Source organism: Vombatus ursinus, unplaced genomic scaffold (genome assembly GCF_900497805.2).
Source record: "Vombatus ursinus unplaced genomic scaffold, bare-nosed wombat genome assembly UNPS02014798.1, whole genome shotgun sequence".
Lineage (NCBI taxonomy): Eukaryota > Metazoa > Chordata > Mammalia > Diprotodontia > Vombatidae > Vombatus > Vombatus ursinus.
This window is the reverse complement of record NW_020954576.1, coordinates 57246818-57266365: the sequence shown is the minus strand read 5'-3', so window position 1 is coordinate 57266365 and position 19548 is coordinate 57246818. Positions and strand designations below refer to the sequence as shown.

The following is a 19548-nucleotide window of genomic DNA, read 5'->3' as shown; positions in this document are numbered from 1 at the left end:
GTAGTAGTAGTAGTAGTAGTAGTAGTAGTAGTAGTAGTAGTAGTAGTAGTAGTAGTAGTAGCAGCAGCAGCAGGCCAAGCACAGACCCCTGTGGCACTACACCAGATACTTCTTTTCAAGTTAATATGGAGCCATCAAGGACAATTTTTTAAGTCTAGCCATTCAACTACTTCTGAGTCCACATAATTGTATTATTGTATTTCCACCGCACTTTCCTTGAAAACAAGCATGAGTAATTTTGTCAAATGCCTTGCTAAAATCTACACAAACTATGTCTATAGCATTTGTCTTAGCTATTGATCAAATGAGATTGTCAAAAGAGGAAATGAAATATTTCTGGCATGATCTAATCTTGTTGAAGCTATGTTCTTTGTAGTTAATGCTTCCCTTTTGAAGAGTTCACTTGCCACCCCTGTAATATTTAACCACCAGAGGGTGCTATTAGCCATTCACTGAAGAGTCTCATTCTCTACTGATCTGTACATGCCTTACTGGAGTGAAAATGCCAGGTTAATGCTCTATTTGAAGATCTATCCAATCAAGATTAGCTCTCTGCCTCTATTGACTGGTTAACTCAACCCCTTTCTGAGCTGTAGCATTGCAACAAACATTAGCACTGCGGCCATGGTGTAATGAAGTTGGATCTCCTAGTGAGGCAGACGCACATGCCAAAATCCTGTATGCAGAGATAACAAGTAAATAAGTTGTAATTAATAACTACAGAACAAATGTGTAATAAAACATAAACATCTACTAAACACCTGTGAGCTCAATAAGCTCCCAGATCCTCGAAGCCCCATGAGATAGAGACCTAGGACATAGTCATATAGACATAGGCAATATGGACATCTAGGATATAGACAGTCTAAGTTCTCCCTTGAGCAGACTGAAGAGTACAACCGCAATTCCCTCATGATTCTGAACTTTGACTTCCCTTTGTTCTCAAGTGCAGACATAGCAACTCTGGAATCAAGGTCTTAGTTCACACGACATGGGAAATGGAATTCGGGATCTAATATGAATATCCTCTAATATGAGGATTCAGGAGGTTTGGTGGTTACTGGAGAGCGCCTTTGATCTCCTGTGTCCATACTTAATTCATTACAGAGCACAGTTAGTTGAATCCAATCAGCCTAGGCATGGGGCAATGATAACATCCTCGCATCCTTTTCCCATGTCCTTGAAACATGTTCCCCTTGAACAAGGGGCCACCTCTCTCTGCTTCTACTGTGTCATATCACTTCCTTTCTTGCTCCCTGAGTCCAAAGCCCGACTGCTTCTCACAGCAAGAGGAAGAGGAGGAGAAGTGAATGGAGAACAAGGGGGTTTGTGTTACAAATACGTTCTTGAATTTTGCCCAAAATGGAAGTCAAATTCACCGGCCCTAATTCATAGACTCTACTCTCCTCCCTTTTCAGAAATTGGAACCTTTGACCTGTGGCAGTGCTCCCATTTGCCAAAATCTTTTAAAGATCACGGAGAGTGGCTCAGAAATCACCTCCTGCAGTCTGCCATTTTTAAAAATAATTTGGGAGGTGGTTCATCCATTTCTTGTGACTTTAGCTTATCTAGGGCAGTTAGGCACTCTCATGCCATCTCCTATCAAAAAGCAATATTGGCGTTGTATTTCAGATGAGATTAACAGTCAGCTTCAATTTATTTATTTTTATTGGTTTATTTGTTTGTTTCGAAGTAGGCTGCAGGGAGTTTGCAAACTCAGCATTCTTAGGAACTCTGAGAGGCAGAGAGAATCAATGAGATGATATACAGTCAAAATTACTAAACACCAGGGAATGTGAGAACAGAAAACAGGAAATTGTCTCAAATTTCCTCTGGTTATTTGCAGGATAAAATCAGCTCTTCTGTTTGGCTTTTAAAGCCCCTCACAACCTGGGTCTGGCCAATCTTTCCAGGTTTATTTTAAATTACTCTTCTTCACCCACTGTCTCAACCAAACTGACCTTCTTGATGTCTCTCTCCCATGATGTCCCATCTCTTATCTCCATGCCTTTGAATAGGCCATCACATACCCTGGAATGTCCCCATGCCCTGCTCACATCAGCCACTTGGGATTCCTGATTACCTTTGACCTTCAGCTCAAGTGCTACCCCCCCATGCAGATTTTCCTGTTTCCCCTAACCACTTGTATCTCCCCATATTCTCCCCCCAAGAAATAGATTCTACTTTTATATATCTTGTATTTACGTACCCACTTCTATGTGTACGTATTACTTCATTAATCTAGGTGAAGCTCCTTCAGAGAAGGAACTGTTTTGTTTTTGTCTTTGAATCTCTAACACGGTGCCTGGCACAAAGTAGGTGATTAACAAATACTTGCTGATTGACTGATTGATCAATCAACAATCCCAATACCATGTTCTTTCTGATACCCTATGCCACACATTTATTTCTTCATCACTTAATATAAAAACCTGAACAGTCATAATATTTTTAGAAATAACATTTTTATGGCATAGAGAATAGAAAGTAGAAAGGACAAAGTTGGTTTCAGGTCAAGACCACCCAGGTGCACGAGACCCCACTCCAGGCTGCAAATCAATTGATTTAGAAACTGGAAACTATATTAGCAGACTGTTTAGGTGGTTGTCAGCTGCTCAAAGCAAAAGCATAGCTACAATGATAAATGGTCTCTGTGACTCCGTGGCTGGACATTACTCACATCTCTGGACTTTGCTCTTACAACTGATGACAGAATCAAGCTGGTTAAAAAATGAAGACTCCCCTCCTCCAATGATAACACTATCAACTCTGATAGCATTTTTCTTTAAAGAGTAGAAAATATCTCCTGGTGTCCATCCCTTCAGCACATTATGGGGACTAGATTCAAATACCTTAAAATAGAGCTGTTGAAATTGTTCTCTCTGTACAGACAGAGGAATAGAAAATGAGAGAGGGATGCCAAGGGGTTTGCAGGTATCAGTGAGTGATACATAAACAATTCATACAATTAAATTAAAAAATCAACAAGCATTTATTGAGCACTTACCACAATGAGAAGTGCTGGGTGTACAAAGGCGAAAAAAATGAAAGAGTCCTGCCCTCAAGAGGATTACATTCTATTGGAGAGAAAACATGTGTAAATATGTGCAAAATAGAATGCAAAGTAAATATAAAATCATTTCGAGGAGAGGGAGAGACTAGTAGCTTGGGAGGGTGGGATATGTATCATTCACAGGCTACTAAACCTAGAAGAGACCTTAGAAATTGACCTGTCCAACTTCCCCATTTTACAAATGATGAAGTTAAGGTCCTTATCACTTGCCTAAGCCCGGGGAGCTAGGATGTAGCCCAATCCGGATTTGAATTCAGGTCTTCTGATTCAAATTCCATTCAGATCTCCTGAGTTAGTCGTCTTGCTGTGTTCTCTCCTTTGGAGTCTTTTAACTTGCTCCAGGAATGAAGATGTAATTCAAGGATCACCTCGATGACACAGCTCTAGAACAATAACAAGGCCTCAGGAAGCCAGCGGCTCAATTCCTCTAGTCTTCAAGGACAGATTAAGCTCATAAGAATGGTACTCCTGTGGACCCTGGAGTTACTGTAAGGGATGATTAATGGACATATGAAGCAGTGAGGGGCTGTAAAGCATTAAATAATAGCAACACCCATATAGCTTTCTGACAGCATTGGATTTAGCTTTGGGGCCCCTTCTCCACGCAGCTGGGTCTTTGGAGGGGGAGTGCAATAAATGCTGATGTTCTTTTCTCCCAGATACAAATGTCACCAGAAATAAATGGTCTTTATGCCACCGCACCTGCTCTCCTGCATGGTGCCCTTAATCAGCTCCAAGCAACATTGCCTCAGTGGGCTCGTGGGGAGCCAAGATGCTGGCAGCTGAATCCTTTCAAGCAGAGGCTCATTTGATGCTGCCATAAATGTAACGTGGCCCCAGGGCCTGTGGTTCCAACATCCAGATATGAAAGGATATGTGAGAAACAGTGCAAGAAGAAAGTCTCCCCAAGGAGAGCATGAAATATGAGATGACGATAGGTGATATATGAAGGCTGAGGGAGGTGACTGATTGAGGCAGTTGTTTGGTGGTGTGGATGTAACAGAGTCCTTTGCCCAGAAAGTCCCCAAGCCAGAAGGGAAGCTCTTGTGGTTTTTGAAGTTGCATAAATGCTAAATTCCTATTCAGGGACTTCAATATAGTGGTGACCCTAGGCTTTTGTTTTGTTTTGTTTTACTGCCAAGTTAACCCAACTCCTTCCAAATCCCAAATTTGACTCACTGTGTGACCTCAGAAAAATCACTCTCCCTCTTTGGGCTCCATTTTTCCCCAGCTATAAAATTGGGATAATTATCGAAAGATTGGAAAAGTTGTTGAAGAAAGTTGATGTTCAATTAGATCATATTTAGAGAGCTTTTCTAGTTCATTAAGTGTCATTGTCTGAAAGTGGGATTTATTTCTGAAATTTCTTACTGGAATTTATCAGAGATACTGTAGATGGGATTCTGGCATTGGTTGGAAAATTTCACTAGATGATCTTTTAATTCCTTCCCAGTTCTAATATTCTAGCTTCCAAGCTTCTAAGTACAACATCCCACTACCATTTTCAGGTCCTTGGGACCTGCTTGAGATTACCATTTGTTCAAAACTCCCTCACATGAGCCCCTACTTTTGACTGAATCTTTTTTTTCTGACCTAACCAGCTTTTATCACATGACATCATAGTAAGGCAAAAGTGATAAGGTGTTGGAAGGGGGGAAAATATAAGCATTTGTTATGGGCTAGGCACTGTGTTTTACAAATATCACCTCATTTGATCCTCACAACATTCTGCGATGTTTAAAAAGTTCAAGAAACATAGTTTCTGGGTAATTATTCATTTTATTAATAATGCTAACATTTTATTAATAAAAGGAATGGTCATTGGGCTGTCTCTCTTGGACCAAAGACCACTCATGGTGGTAGGCTCACAGTTTACATGCCCTTGGAAGAGTGGGTGCTCCTGGGGGTGGCAATCAACTCTGATTGGTTAACAATTAATGCGAGAGTGAATATTATGAGAAGTGGGCATATTCCAATGAGAGTCTTGAGGTACATGACCCAGATCACCCAAATCTTGGTCAAAGAGACTTATCAATTTCCATAGCACCCGTCTGACAAAAGGGGAAATCAACATTTTCCCAGACCTGTTTGAGTAAACACAATGAGCAGGAATCTATCAATTCACCTATACTCAGAATTTCTTTACCCTCTTTGATTAGATCTTAGCTTAACTGGCTAGGTAAGTCTTGCCCAAGATTTCCTACAATGGTTGATTTCTGGATGAGGAAGTAGAAAAGGGGAAAAAACTTTGGTCTTAATTCAATAATTTATCATTAAATACAAGAGAGAAATAATCATTTTTCTCAATTCCCTGGAAGATAGGTGCTATTATTATCCTCATTTTACAGCTGAGGAAACTGAGGCTGACCGAGGTTAAGTGACTTGCCCTGAGTCATATAACTAGTGTATGAGGCTAGATTTGAACTCCTATCTTCCTGATTCTAGGGTATCTACTGATCTACTGTATTTACTGAGCCACCTAGCTGCCTCTCAGCAGTTGTTTTACAAGGAAATCAAATCAAACTACCACTTTCACCAGCCATTTTTCAAAGCTACCTCCTCCTATGCCTCGAGTCCCGTGAAGGGGCCAGTTCATCATCTTAACTCACAGTACTGAGAGCTAAGGAACAGGTAAAGTGTATTGACTCGTCTATTGAACAAACAGGGGACTCTCGAGGTCTGACGACCAGGGGTGGGGATCTCAGGGTCTACAGGGCTCTCTCTCCAGACTAGAACTGCATTGTGGTCATCTGTTCTTGTGAGTGGCTTCTTGAGACAAATGGTGCTGACACCTCATCCTCTGAAAGGCTAGCGATGCAGAGCTGTAAATAGCAATTCTGACACTTGGGGCTAGCTCCACAAGACATGCTGGAAAAAAGCATGAAAGTCACTCTCAAATCAACTTTTGAAGACAAATTCATTTGAGGTCACAATGAGACCTTGAAACTCAGATGACAACATCCCAAGGGAAAGCTCTTGGGAGATCACCTTGTTTGCTGGCAGAGTGGGAAGAAGAGACAAAGACCTTGGAACAACACAAAGCTATTCTGGAGGGAGGGAGGGAGAAGTGAGGAACCCAGCTAGAAGAAACTCACCTGCAGACTCAGAATGTTGTGGGGTGTTACATTGGTTGATGCCCAAAAGCCTTCACCTTATTTGGGCCATTGGTGACTTTTATGCAAGCCTTTGGACTCATTCATATTTCAGGAGGTGTCATGTGAAGGCTACCACTTCATCGTACCCTGGTTGGGTTCAATCGTGACGGTAGAAGGGTAATTAATCTGTCCTCCTCAGCAGTGGGAACCTGCGGCCTCAAGGCCACACATGGCCCTCTAGGTCCTTGAGTGCAGCCCTTTGACTGAATCCAAACTTCACAAAACAAATCCCTATAATAAAAGTATTTGTTCTATAAACCTTGGACTCAGTCAGAAGGCCACACTTGAGGACCTGGAAGGCTGTGGCCCATGCCTTCATGCTATGATGATACTTTGACTGCACAGTCCTCAGGAGGAAGTTGAGAGAAGAATCAGGTAGGAAGCTATGGTGGAAGGCAGGGCAGTGGTTATCTCATTTGACCCTAGGATATGATAAAAATGTGTCATCGATGGGTTTTAGGAGAAACAATGGAACTGTTAGAGGAGGCAGCTCAGGATCCAGGCCAGGGAGTGGGAGAGATTGTGCCGCAGATAAGTGCTGGGGCACATAGCTGACAGATCACTGTAAGGTACAGTGAGTCAACAGTGCTCTGAGAGAAAGCATGCACCCTACTTGTGAGGTACCAACCTTACCTATTAACTGTTTAATTTCCAATGAAGCATAATGAACCCTCTAAATTTCAGGCATCCTAGATAAATATCCTGCCACGCCACCTTGGTTATGGCTCTAAGGTGATGCTTGTTAGCAGTAACAGGAGTTAAATTCAGCTATGGGTAGCCTACAGCTGCACTCATTTTCCTCTTCTCTCTTCCTTCTATTTCAAGTGTCTTCATTTTCTACCACTTGGAACATCCTGCTTTTCATCTTGCTCACAAGTATTAGTAGCTTTTTTCTCACCAGGCATGTTAGAAATATTTCTATAGGGATGCCTATCAATTAGGGGATGGCAATTGTGATTTACGATTGTGAGATGTTATAAGAAATGACAAAGGGGCTGGTTTCAGCAAAACCTGGCAAGACTTATATGAACTGATGCAAAGTGAGGTGAGTAGAACAAGGAGAATATTGTACACAGTAACAACAATACTGTTATGATGATTGACTGTGAAAGATAGCTGCTCTGATCAATATAATGATCCAAGACAATTCCAAAGGACTAATGATGAAAAATGCTATCCATCTCCAGAGGGAGAACTGATGAACTCTGAGTGCAGATTGAAGCATACTTTTTCACTTTATTTTTCTTGCTTTTTTTTTTAGCAACATGGCAAATCAGGAAATATGTTTTTCAGGATTTCACATATATAATGGGAATCATTTTGCTTGCCTTTTTAATTGGTGAGGGATAGCCTGAAAGGAGGGAGAAAATTTGGAACTCAAAATTTTAAAAAACGAAGTTTTAAAATGTCCCTATCCAATGAGAGTTCACACTGGGATAAACACCTGCTGAGCATCACATAGGGTTATAGGGGATGTAATACCCAATGAGAATGTCCCCGACATAAGATTCTATGATCTAAAAGACATTATCACTCAAGTAAGGGGCTCATCGCAGACATTCTCACTCCACCAGCATTATGAGAAAATAACTCACTTTACCAGTTCCTGTACGGACTTGGCTTTTTGCTCTCCTCCTCCCATCAAGCAAATATTACTTTCTCTGCCACGTAAATCCATTAAGCAGAAGGGTGCTGCCTCTCTGCCTGTTATGTTAGTCTAGCTACAGAAGGAATTTAGAGACCTGTAGAAGTCCCCTGAGCTGTCAAACGTCCTCTTTCCAGTTTGTTCTGAGGGTGTGCCCCATTGCTCAGGAAAGAAGGGTGCCAAGAGAGACTAAGCTCATTCATTGCCTTGAGGTACATTTCTATTGGGCTCACTAATTCATCATTGGCTTAGAGCAAATACTTTTGACTCCTTCATATCCTTTGTCATTCATTGCCAGCCTCCAGACCTTATCTGTGGGAGCAGAGAGCATCAGGGCAGTACCTGAAAGGGCCATGCCTTACCCCTACCAGGCCCCTGGACCCCGGGAGCATCCAGTCCCCAAGGATTCCCGTGCTATTCACTCCTCAGGCCAGACCTATGAACAGCTGAGGCAGGAGTGCCTGCGGAAGGGCATCCTGTTTGAAGATGGGGACTTTCCAGCCAACAACTCCTCCCTCTTCTTCAGTGAGAGGCCCTCCATTCCTTTTGTGTGGAAACGTCCAGGGGTAAGTGCAGAGGGCATGGGGAAGGAACAAAGGAACGAAGGATCCTGGACTGCTATTGCTCAACTCTGTGGCTGCATAATTAAACCACGGCACGGGAGTCTTTCTATGAGTTACCAATGCAAAGTGAGGAAGTTTGTGAGATTGTGGCAGGGAGGAAGGGCAAGCAATGAGGTGATGCACTGAGAGCTGTGACATCCCTGGTTCTGAAACTGCATTCTGAAGACAGGAAGACAGCAATCAACAGGAAGCTACAGGGCAGGGCAGGCAGGTGAAGAGCCCCGGGCATCGGATGCCTATCCCATCTCTGTGGCCGAGGACCTTGTGGGGAAGAGCTATGGTGGTCCAGAGAGGGGTAGGGCAAATGTGTAGCAAAAATTGTTGATTTTTTAAAAACTTAAATAGAAAAACTTTAACCTCTCGGGGAAATTTGAAAAAAAAAGAGAAGGAGGATTTTTCCCTTTCATGGAATAAAATGTAGAAAGGACGCAGGGTCTGGGGAAAAACTGACACTTTGGCCAGTGCTGAGAAATAGAGCTGTAGAATTACAATGCAGCTGCTGATTGTATTTGCTGTTGGGAATACAGGAGAGTTTTTCCCCCAGAACTACTGTTTCCCTATTCCTTGGGGAGGTTTAGAGGCTGTGTTGTCTTCAATTTGTAGCAGGGAAGGGTCCAGAGCAATCCCTGAGCCAGAGGATGAGGGCTTGGATTCAGGGTCTTAGGAAGAAGATGGGCCCCAAGTTCCAGGGACTCCTCCTAACAGAAGGTGCTTGATATGAAATGTTAGTATTTGTCACTCTAGATAACAGTGGATTGGCTTTTCCTGCTTATGATCTGATTTTTCACTCCCCTTGGGTGTGTGTGCTGGTTTGGGAGTGGTTCTTGTTGACAACCTATCTATATCTGCCCTAGGTCACCTGCTTTGAGATGAGTCAGGTGCACAGCCCATCCCTGGCTTTACCAGGGTGATTACACCCTGGTTTCCCCTAATAATGACTGGCTTGCATATCATTTTATATGGTGTTTCATTTGATCCTCACAACAACCCTGAGAGGGGAGGTACTATTATCATCCCCATTTTATCAGTGAAGAAACCGAGACTGAGAAGTTAAGTGTCTTGTCAAAGGTCACGCAGCTAGTAAGAATCTGAGGCAGGAGTGAACTCAGTTTTTCCTTACTCCAAGTCAACACTCTATCCATTGTGCCACCTAGCAACCTTAAGAGTTAATGTGATACTATGTAGAATAGGAATTTTCATTCACTTTGCTATCCTGCATGGAGTTGAGAATTTGTGACATTGTTCTCATCCTATGAATTTAAAGATGATTTCTCTGGACCTCAGTTTCCTCATCGCAAAAAAATGGGATTGGACCAAATGATGTATATAGTCCCTGTCAGTTCTAAATTCTTATGATCCTATGGGTCTGATGACAGTGTTATTTCCCTTTCTGGGTTTCCAGCCAATGGAGAGAGAAAGAGAGAGAGAGGCACAGAGAGAGACAGAGAGACAGAGACAGAGACAGAGAGACAGAGAGAAACAGAGACAGAGAGAGACAGTGAGAGATATATAGAGAGAGAGACAGAGAGAGACAGAGAGAGACAAAGACAGAGAGAGAGACAGAAGGAGAGTGAGAGAGACAGAAGGACAGAGAGAGACACACAGAGAGAGGCAGAGAGAGAGAATGGCATAGTGGAGAGAGGTGGCCTCTGAAGCAGGAAGACTTGAGTTCATATCCCACCTCTGAAGTACTTACTACCTGCGATATCCTGGCAAATCACATGGACTCCCAGTGCCCTGGGCAACTTATAAATTGCTGAGCCAGTGCTAATCTGACTGGTACAGGGAGCTCCTTACCAGCAGTTCCCTACATCAGTGAGATCACAGCCCCACTAAAACCAAACTTAAAAAAAAAAAAACAGCCCAGAGGACTTTATAGCTTGAGCTGGTGATGGTGGCGATGACTATTTTCATACTTTCTACACCCACTGTACAGCAACTACTTGACACAGTGGATAGAGTACCAGACCTGGGGTCAAGAAGACCTGAGTTAAAAATCTGGCCTCAGACACTTATTAGCTGTGTCACCCTGGGCAAGTCACTTAACCCTGTCTGCCTCAGTTTCCTCATCTGTAATATGAGCTGGAGAAGGAAATGGCAAAGCACTCCAATATCTTTGCCAAGAAAATCTCATATGGGGTCACAAAGAGTGGGGAAAGACTGAACAACAATGACAACAAACATGCAGTGATCCAAAGGCCTCACAACCTGCCAAGCTAGTAATGTGATGTTGGGCAAGTAGCTTATTTTCTCTGGGCCTCAATATTCTCAGGAATAACATGGAGATAACAAAACCTACCTCCTAGGATCATAGATTTAGGGCCAAGAAGGGACCTTGGAGGTTAACTAGTCTAATCACCTAATTTTGTAGATGGGGAAACTAAGACCTGGGGATGTAAAGTGACTCAACAAAGGTGAAGTCAGGACTTGAACACAGGCCCTTTGACTCCAAATCCAGCACTCCTTCCATTACGCTTCATCCTTCCCTCACAAGGACTTTGAAGACGGTTAATCAGATGTCTATAAAAGGGCTCTGCCCTATTCAGTAAGAGGTCCAAAGTAAGCACAAATTATTATTTCTGTAGCCTTACTCTGTGCATGTATGAGTGTGTCTGTGTGTGTCTGTGGGTGTGCCTGCAGGTGTGCATGCATCTGCACATGAGCGCAAGAAGCAGTGCCTTCTGGCTTCATTTATTCAGGGAACTAACTTAAATATGATCATAAAACACTGTGCAAACATGAAAGGCTATTTAACTGGGAAAACAGCAATAAAGATTTTCAATACACTGTAATAGAACTGGGAATAAAAACCAAGTAGCTTTGTTTCTGAGGCCCCTTCCCTCTGGCGATATATAAAGCCACTCTCTAAAATTGTATTTTGATTCTGAATGCATGTGGTATTAACATGGAGTCACTTCAATTCAATTCAATAAACATTTATTAAGTGCCTATTATGTGCCAAGAACTATGCTTGGCACTGGGAATAGAAAGAGAGGCAAAAGACAGTCCCTGTTCTTAAGGAGCTTACAATCTAATGGGGGAGATGACAAATCAAACAAATATATATGAAGCAAGGTATATACAGGATAAATAGGAACTAATTAATAGAAGGAAGGCACTAGATTTAAGAGGAGTTGGAAAAGGCTTCCTGTAGGAGGTGGGATAAGCTAAGGAAGTCAAGAGTCAGGGTAGAGGAGGAAGAGAGTTCCAGGTATGAGGAATGGCCAGAGACAATGTCCAGAGATGTCTTGTTCCTGAAACAGCCAGGAGGCCAGTGTCACTGGATAAGAGTAACGGTGGGGAGTAAGGCATAAGAAGACAGGAAAGGGGCTAGGTTATGAAGGGCTTTGAATATCAAATAGAAGGTTTTGTGTTTGATCCTGGAGGCAATTGGAAGCCACTGGAGTTTATTGGGGGATGGCACGATCAGACGTGCATTTCAGAAAAATCACTTTAGTGGTTGAAGGGAGAATGGATTGCAGTGGGGAGAGACTTGAGGCAGGTAGACCCACCAACAGGCTATTTCAGTAACCAAAGTGTGAGTTGATGAGGGCATCACAGATCATACATGAGCATGAATCAGCTTGATTAGCCAAGAGAAGACAAAGCCACTCCTAAAAGAAAGTAAATACTGTTGCCAGATTTACAATTAGCACAAAAGAGAAGAAAATGGGATTCTCTACAGATACTGAATATCACCATCAGGACACTTTAGGCTTGACTGAATTCTTAAGGAAAACTTTCTAAAAATTAGATCTGTCCAAGCTATAGGGGATTGTCTTAAGAGGTAGTAAGTTCCTCAGCTTTAGAAAGCTTTTGTAGGTTGTTTAAGCAGAGGCTGAATGATACTACTTTACATCAATTCAACAAAAATTTGACAGGGATGTTGTAGAGGGAAGTCATGCTTCAGATAAAGACTGGACCAGATGACTTCTCTAAGAGTGCCTCAAGGTGTGCAGACCAGAACAGATTTTGGTATCTCTGCAAAGACCACTTTAGCTGTCCTCACAATGTTAGCCTAGGCAACATGGATAAGCAATATATCTCAAGGTCATTTTTCACCCTGTATCATCTGAGAATCAGTGTCCATGTCATAAGAGCCATATTGAAAAATGACTTGGTTGCCCAAACCACTCCAGTTAAACAATACAGTTTTTTAGATATCCAGGCTTAATTTACAGTCAGTGGCATAGCTAGAAATTTGGAGCCCCACCTCTCCCCACCTCCAGAAATATTTCACAACAGGCTCAATCTTACCCCCTCACTAGCCATGATAATACTTCTCTTCCCAGTATCTTCCACTCAGACTGTGCAACCTAATTCTTTTCATTTACCACTCAGCTTCTATTGAAGACTTGCACAGTTCTTTTATAACCTGCTCTGCTCTCTCCCAGACCTCTCCACAACTTGAAAGTTCTCCAGCATTCCTCCACGTACAGAAAAGGTCCTCGTCCAAAACAGAAGCACCACAAGATGGGGTCATGCAAGTCATCACCCACCAGTGCTTCCCCAGATGACTTTTCTCTTCCACACTGGCCAACACCAGATCTGTGAGGATAGTTGTTACCTGGGTGTGGGTACTGATTCATAGAAAGAGGAGGAGTAGAATTGAATCCTATAGACTTGGGAAATCCATTTCATGCATGTGGTTTGGGAATTAGAGGCAGTATGTTATAGCAAAGACTATTAGCTAAGTTATAAAGACCTGGGTTTATGTTCTGGTTTTGCCAAGCTGTGCAATCCTAAGCAAGTCACCTCAACTCTTTGGGCCTTGTTCTCCCCATTTGTGTTACTTGGTGTAAATAGGGTGATGTTAACTGACAATAGGGAGAAGGTAGAGCTGTTTAGTCTTCTTTTGCTTGATTTCATTCCCAAAAAGGGTGACATTTGCATTGGAAATGACAGAACAAACTCCATTAACATTAACTCCAAGTAGTCAATACCCAAGATAAATAAGGAGCTAGGAGGAGAACACCTCATTGCCCTTGATGAATCCAAGTCACCTAGCCCAGGTAAACTACATCCATAAGTCCTGAAAAAATTTGACAGATGAGATTGTTGAGCCATTGTCAGCAATATTTGAAAGATTGTTAAAGGTGACTAGGTGGCTTTGAGGATAGTGTTGGAATAGAAGTCAGGAAGACCTGAGTTCAAATCCTACCTCAGGTGCTTAAATGGCTCTGAGACCCTAGGCAAGTCACAACCTCTATAAGCTTCAGTTTCTCCATTTGTAAAATGGAGATAATAGCACCCACCTCACGAAGTTGTTGTAAAGAGCAAAGAGATAATATATGTAATGCACTTTGAAAACCTTAAAATGTTAGATAAATGTTAGCAATTATTATTATGATCAACAGGAGTGTTATTACAAGATTTAAGAAGGGTAAAGAGTAGATGTTGCCCTGATTTTCAGAAAAGAAAATTCAATAGAGTCTGAAAGCTATAGGCCAGTGAGTTTGACTTTAATTCTTGGTAAAATTCTTTAAAAAGATAGTTGGTGAGTAACTAGAAAGGGAAACAGCGATTACACAAAAAATCTACATGGTTTCATCAAAACCAGGTAATGCCTAACCTCCTTTCCTTTTTTTGACAGGCTTACTAAACTAGTAGATGAGTGAAATGCTGTGGATATAACTTACCTAGATTTTGTAGTGTCTCATACTGTTTTTGTGGAGAAGAGAGATGTGGTAAACAATACAATGAAATGGATTCAGGACTTGTTGGACAGTCAAATTCAAAGAGCATTTGTTGTAAATGGTTCATTGACAATGTGGCAGATCTCCAGTAGGCTAACCTAGAGATCTATAGTTGGCCCTCTGCTGTTTCACATTTTATTGGACTTGGAGAAAGGCTTACATGGTTACTCATCAAATGTGCAGATAATTGTATTATCTTTGACTCAGCTTTGTAATCTGGGAAGATAGCTAGTACAATGTGTGATTGAGTCAGTATCCAAAAGGATTTTGACAGGCTAGAGCACCAGATTTAATCAAATAATATGAAATTAAATAGCAATAAAGCCTGGATTACAAAAAAAATCAATGTCACAGGTATAGGGTAGGGGAGGAGATAGCTGTTGTTTTGAAAAGATTTGGTTGTTTTAGTGGACAGCAAGCTTAATATAAGTCAGCAATGTGATAAAGCATCCAAGAAAGCTAATGTGGTCTTGGACTGCATTAAGAGAGATATAGTTCCAGAAACAGGGAGGTGATAGTCGCACTGTACTCAGTCCTTCTCTGACTTCATCTGGAAATTGTGTTCAGTTCTGGGCACTGTGGTTTAAGACGGACATAAATAAGCTAGAGTGTCCAGATGAAGGCAACCAGGATGGCGAAGGTCCTTGAGTTCATTACATGTAAGGATTGGCTAAATGAACCAAGCATGTTTCAATGGTAGAAAATAAAATGTGATAAAGAGTCAGTCTAGAGTCAGGAAGACTCATCTTCATGAGTTCAAATCTAGCCTCAGACACTTACTAGCTATGTGACCCTGGGCAATTCACTTAACCCTATTTGCCTCAGTTTCCTCATCTGTAAAATGAGTTAGAGAAGTAAATGGGAAACCACTTCAATATTTTTGCCAAGAAAACCCCAAATGGAGTCATGAAGTGATGGATATGACTGAAAAATGACTGAACAATAACAACAAAGAGAAGGCTTAATGAGGACATGGCTGGCTTAATATGAAACCTTGTCATATGGAGAACATATTAGATTTGTTCAAGCATTTGAAGAGCTGTCATTTTTTGTGGAGGAGGGATTTGACTTGTTCTCTTTGACCTCAAGGAGTAAATTGTGGAAGTTGTATAGAGGTTAATTTAGTCATGATGTCAGGAAAAACATCCCAATGACTGCTGTTGTTGTTGAATTGTCCCCTAGGTACCTCAAAACATTTAGTACTATCCAAAAGTGGGACAGAATGCCTCGAGCGGTAGTGGGTTCTCTTTCTTCAAGCAAAGGCTAAATGAGTATTTGTCAGGTATGGGTTGGACCAAGTGGCCATTGAAACCCCTTTAAACTCTCAAATTCGGTGATTCATAAATCTATAATCATATAGCTAAGTGATGCAATGAATAGAGTTATTGGACCTGAAGTCAGGAGTACCTGGGTTCAAATCCTCCCTCATATACTTATTAGATATATGACCTTAGCCAAGACACTTAACCTCTGTCTGTCTCTGTTTTCTTAATTGTAAAATGGGGATGATAATAATAGTAACCACCTCCCAGGGTTTTTGTGAGGATCACTAAGCACTGTATAAATGCTAACTATAATAATAATTATTGTGATTACAAAATAAAGGAATTGAATTACATGATATGTAAGGTTCTTCCCAATACTAACTTTGTATGAGCCTATAAGAATTCTTCACTTGAAGGTAAATCAAGTTAATCTACAAAAAAATTGTACTAAGTGCTCATAACTCGTTTTTCATAGGAAATGTTGATAAAGTCAAACATAGATAGTAGGGCTGAAAGGGCCTTTAGACATTAGTCCCTGTCCTTGAGAAGCTTGTGATCTAATGGGCATAATACAGTACAACATATAAAAAAAATGCCCAAATATACAAAGGAAACCTACAAAGGTATCACCAACAATGGCTTTGATCAGTTTTTCTCTTCACTCAGACACTCCATATTCCCAATTAGTCTCTAGCAGGAGGCACATGACTGCCATTTGCCCTCCCCAACCTCTTCAGAGCCCTTCCAAAAGACTGCAAGGATTTCTTACCTCTGATGCAAAAAGCCCATGCTTCAGCTGAGAACTGTCACCCCGGCTGTCACTGGATCTTCCTGAGGTTGGAGATGGCAAATGTGACAAGTGACTTGCTGATGGGCAATGAAAGTTTCTATCCAGGGGAGGTCTGAGTCACTTTTCTGTCACCCTCCACCTATTTTGTAATCTTCCCACACACCCACACCCCAAAGGAACAGGGTTTTTAAAATGATTATAAAATTGATACTGAGTATGAGTACTTTGTTAGGGAAACAAGAATAGTTATAACATCAAGTTCCATTTATCAAATGATTTCAAAACATCTTTTCTCAAGCTTTTCATATTACTATCCCAAGCCAGGTAGGACATGTGTTCTCTTGAGAGTTCAAGGAGGACTAGCACCTCTGGCATGAGGGCTTGCCAAGCCCTTTTCGAGGCTGCTCATCTACTTTTGGTGTCCACCTGGTGCCCAACTCTCACCTGTGGCTCCAAGAAGCTGTAGCATGCACAGCTAGTGGCCATACCTCGGTAAAACCATCTTCACAAATGGGCTAAACCAGGTTGAGAGTAACCAAAAGGCTTCAAACTTGTTGGTGAGTTAAAGGATGTCTACCTCAAGTGTGTGAAGACTTCCCCAGTGGAATGAGTGGATGAGAATAATTTGTTCCAATGGCCATGAAGGCAGCTGAAGAAAGTGCTGTGGAACACTTAGAGCTTGGTCAGACATTGAAGATCCCAGGCCACCACCAGTCATCCTGACTTTTGTCTTGCCATTAGAGAATGAGGCTGATGACTTTGTGCAAGTCACTTAAATCACTTAAATCCAATTCACCCACAAGCCAAGACATTACCCTGTGATGTCATTGGTCCTCTTAGAAAACAAAGGACAAACAACAACAGAGGAGAGAAAACTTAGTCTCAGAAACATTGAGCCACTAGTTCAAAGACATTCAGTCACACATCCAACAGATAGGTATTGAGGACCTACTAGGAGACTTGTGTTTAAATAATAATAATAGCTAGCATTTGCGTAGCATTTTTAGGATTTGAAAAATGCACATCTCATTTGAACCTTGCAATAACACTGTAAGGTATGTGCCATTTATTATCCCCATTTTACAGCTGAGTAAACTAAGACTAAGAGAAGTGACTTTCAGCTAGTAAGTATTTGAGGCAGGATGTGAATTTGGGTCTTCCTGACTCCAATTCCAATACTCTATCCACTGCCCCACCTAGATGAGTCCCAGCACCGTTATTTATTAGTTGTGTGATTGTGGGCAAGTCACAAGAATAATATTTTTGCACAACAGGTTATTTATTGGAAGAATGCTACCTGCATTGCAAGTCACTTATGGGAAGAATAATATTTGAGCCACTTTTGTCACATGGTCATAGTAAGGAAAGCACTTTGTACATTGAAAATGCTATATGAATGAAATTAAGTGCAAGGAACTGCTAGGTCAGAACAATTCAATAAACTGTCCCAAGACTTAAAGTGATCTTAGAAATGGATTAGTCCAACCTGGTTTTTTTATATAGTAGGAAACTAAGGGTGAGAGAGGGGAAATAATTTGCCCTAGGTCATACAAGTTGGAAAAAGAAGAGCCAGGACCTGAACCCAGGTCTACTGACTTCCCATGGATCAATCTGTCTGTCCATTTTGCCGTATGGCAGCAGCAGGACCAGCATGGAACACAGGCTTTCTGCCTTTCATATCCTTACTCTTCCCACCAGCTAATCCTCACCATCGTTCTTATGAGAGATGTCTCTTGGATGTTTTCCTAAACTAGCTGTGATTTCACTGCTCATCCAAATAATTAACCTCTTTTCTTTCTGGGTGGACAAGCCACTAAACCTTAAAGGGCCTCAATTTCTTTACTTGTAAAATGGAAGTAATAATACTTGTTTTACCTACTTCATAAAGTTATTGGGAGGAACATGCTTCACAATCTGAAAAGCACTAAAGCAAAGTTATTATAGAAAACACCTCAAATGCAATTACTATATGAAACCTTATAGCCTGGAAAATGTGTGTGCTTCCAAAAAGTGCAATTGCCTCACAGTTGGCCGAAAGGTTTGGGACCCATTAGCTGAAAAGCAGTTGGAACTTCTCCAAAATAAATGGTCTATGCATTTTCAAGCAAGGTTGCTATTCCCATAATCAATGAGAAAACTATCCCCTCCTCCTCCTCCTCCTCCTCCTCCTCCTCCTCCTCCTTCTCAGTGGCATCCTGCTCACCCCAAGACCTGGGTAGGTGCCCCAACAGCAAACACAGCAGCTGAACTGGAACCAGCCTTCTAGTACCACCTCTTTGTTAAACACAGCACAGCCCTGTGAAGAAGCTGATATGGTAGAACAGGGCAAGAAACAAGTCCATTTTATAGAATGGTCCCCCCCACCCCAGATCCAACCCCAAGGGACATTCCTCATAATGTAAACAAGAAAACAGTAAAACTAGAAAGGACCCAATGAAGGAACAGGTTCAGAAGAGAAAGAAAGATAAAATGCCCACAGTTCTCAGTATCTTATCCAAGGTTGGTTTGTGTATGTATATAGAAACAGAGAAAAGGGAGAGGGGGATCAAACCTTTTCATTTAAATTGATCTGAAAATATTTAGTATGCAATCTGATATAATATCAGGACTTGGAGCTAGAAGAGAAATTAATTTCCCCGCTTTGTATATGAGAAAACTGAGGCCCAAAGAGATTATCTTTAGGCTAGCCCTGAACATCAGAATTGCTATTTTTCTAACCAAGATTCCTTATCACACAGAAGAGCTGAGCCCTGGATGCTTTTTCTGTGTTTGGCTTTCATGTATATGAAATAGGGGTCTCCCATCTGAGTTTTTGATTGTTGTTCTGCTTTTAACCAGACCTGTGATATCACTGGTGTAAGGAGCTTCCCATGAGGAAACTCTATCAATTCAGATCAGGAACAGTTCCACAAATTCTAGTCTTCAAGAGTTGCCTGTGGGAATGCCCATCAATTGAGGAATGGCTGAACAAGTTGTGGTATATGATTGCAATGGATTATCATTGTGCTGTAAGAAATGATAAGCAGAGTGATTTCAGAAAAAAAATAGAAAGACACATGAACTGATAGAAAGTGAAGTGAGTAGAACCAGAAAGATCGTATGATGAAGAACTATGAATGACTTGGCTATTCTCAGTAATACAATGATCCAAGACAATCTCAAAGGACTCATGAGGAAAAATGCTATCTGCCTCCAGAGAAAGAATGGATGTCGTCTGAATACAGACAGAAGCATACTTTTCCCTCCTTCCTTCCTCTTTCTTTCTTTCTTTCTTTCTTTCTTTCTTTCTTTCTTTCTTTCT

At 41.5% G+C, this 19548-nt stretch overlaps 1 protein-coding gene across 1 annotated transcript in view; it reads left to right on the top strand.

Moving 5' to 3' along the window:
* The first annotated feature begins 8226 nt into the window (after positions 1-8226).
* Positions 8227-19548, top strand: part of LOC114049855 (calpain-9) — a 69342-nt gene continuing 58020 nt past the window's right edge. The window contains exon 1 of the mRNA XM_027871291.1: positions 8227-8439. Within this exon, the coding sequence (XP_027727092.1) occupies positions 8227-8439 (213 nt within the window). The remainder of the gene's footprint in view (positions 8440-19548) is intronic.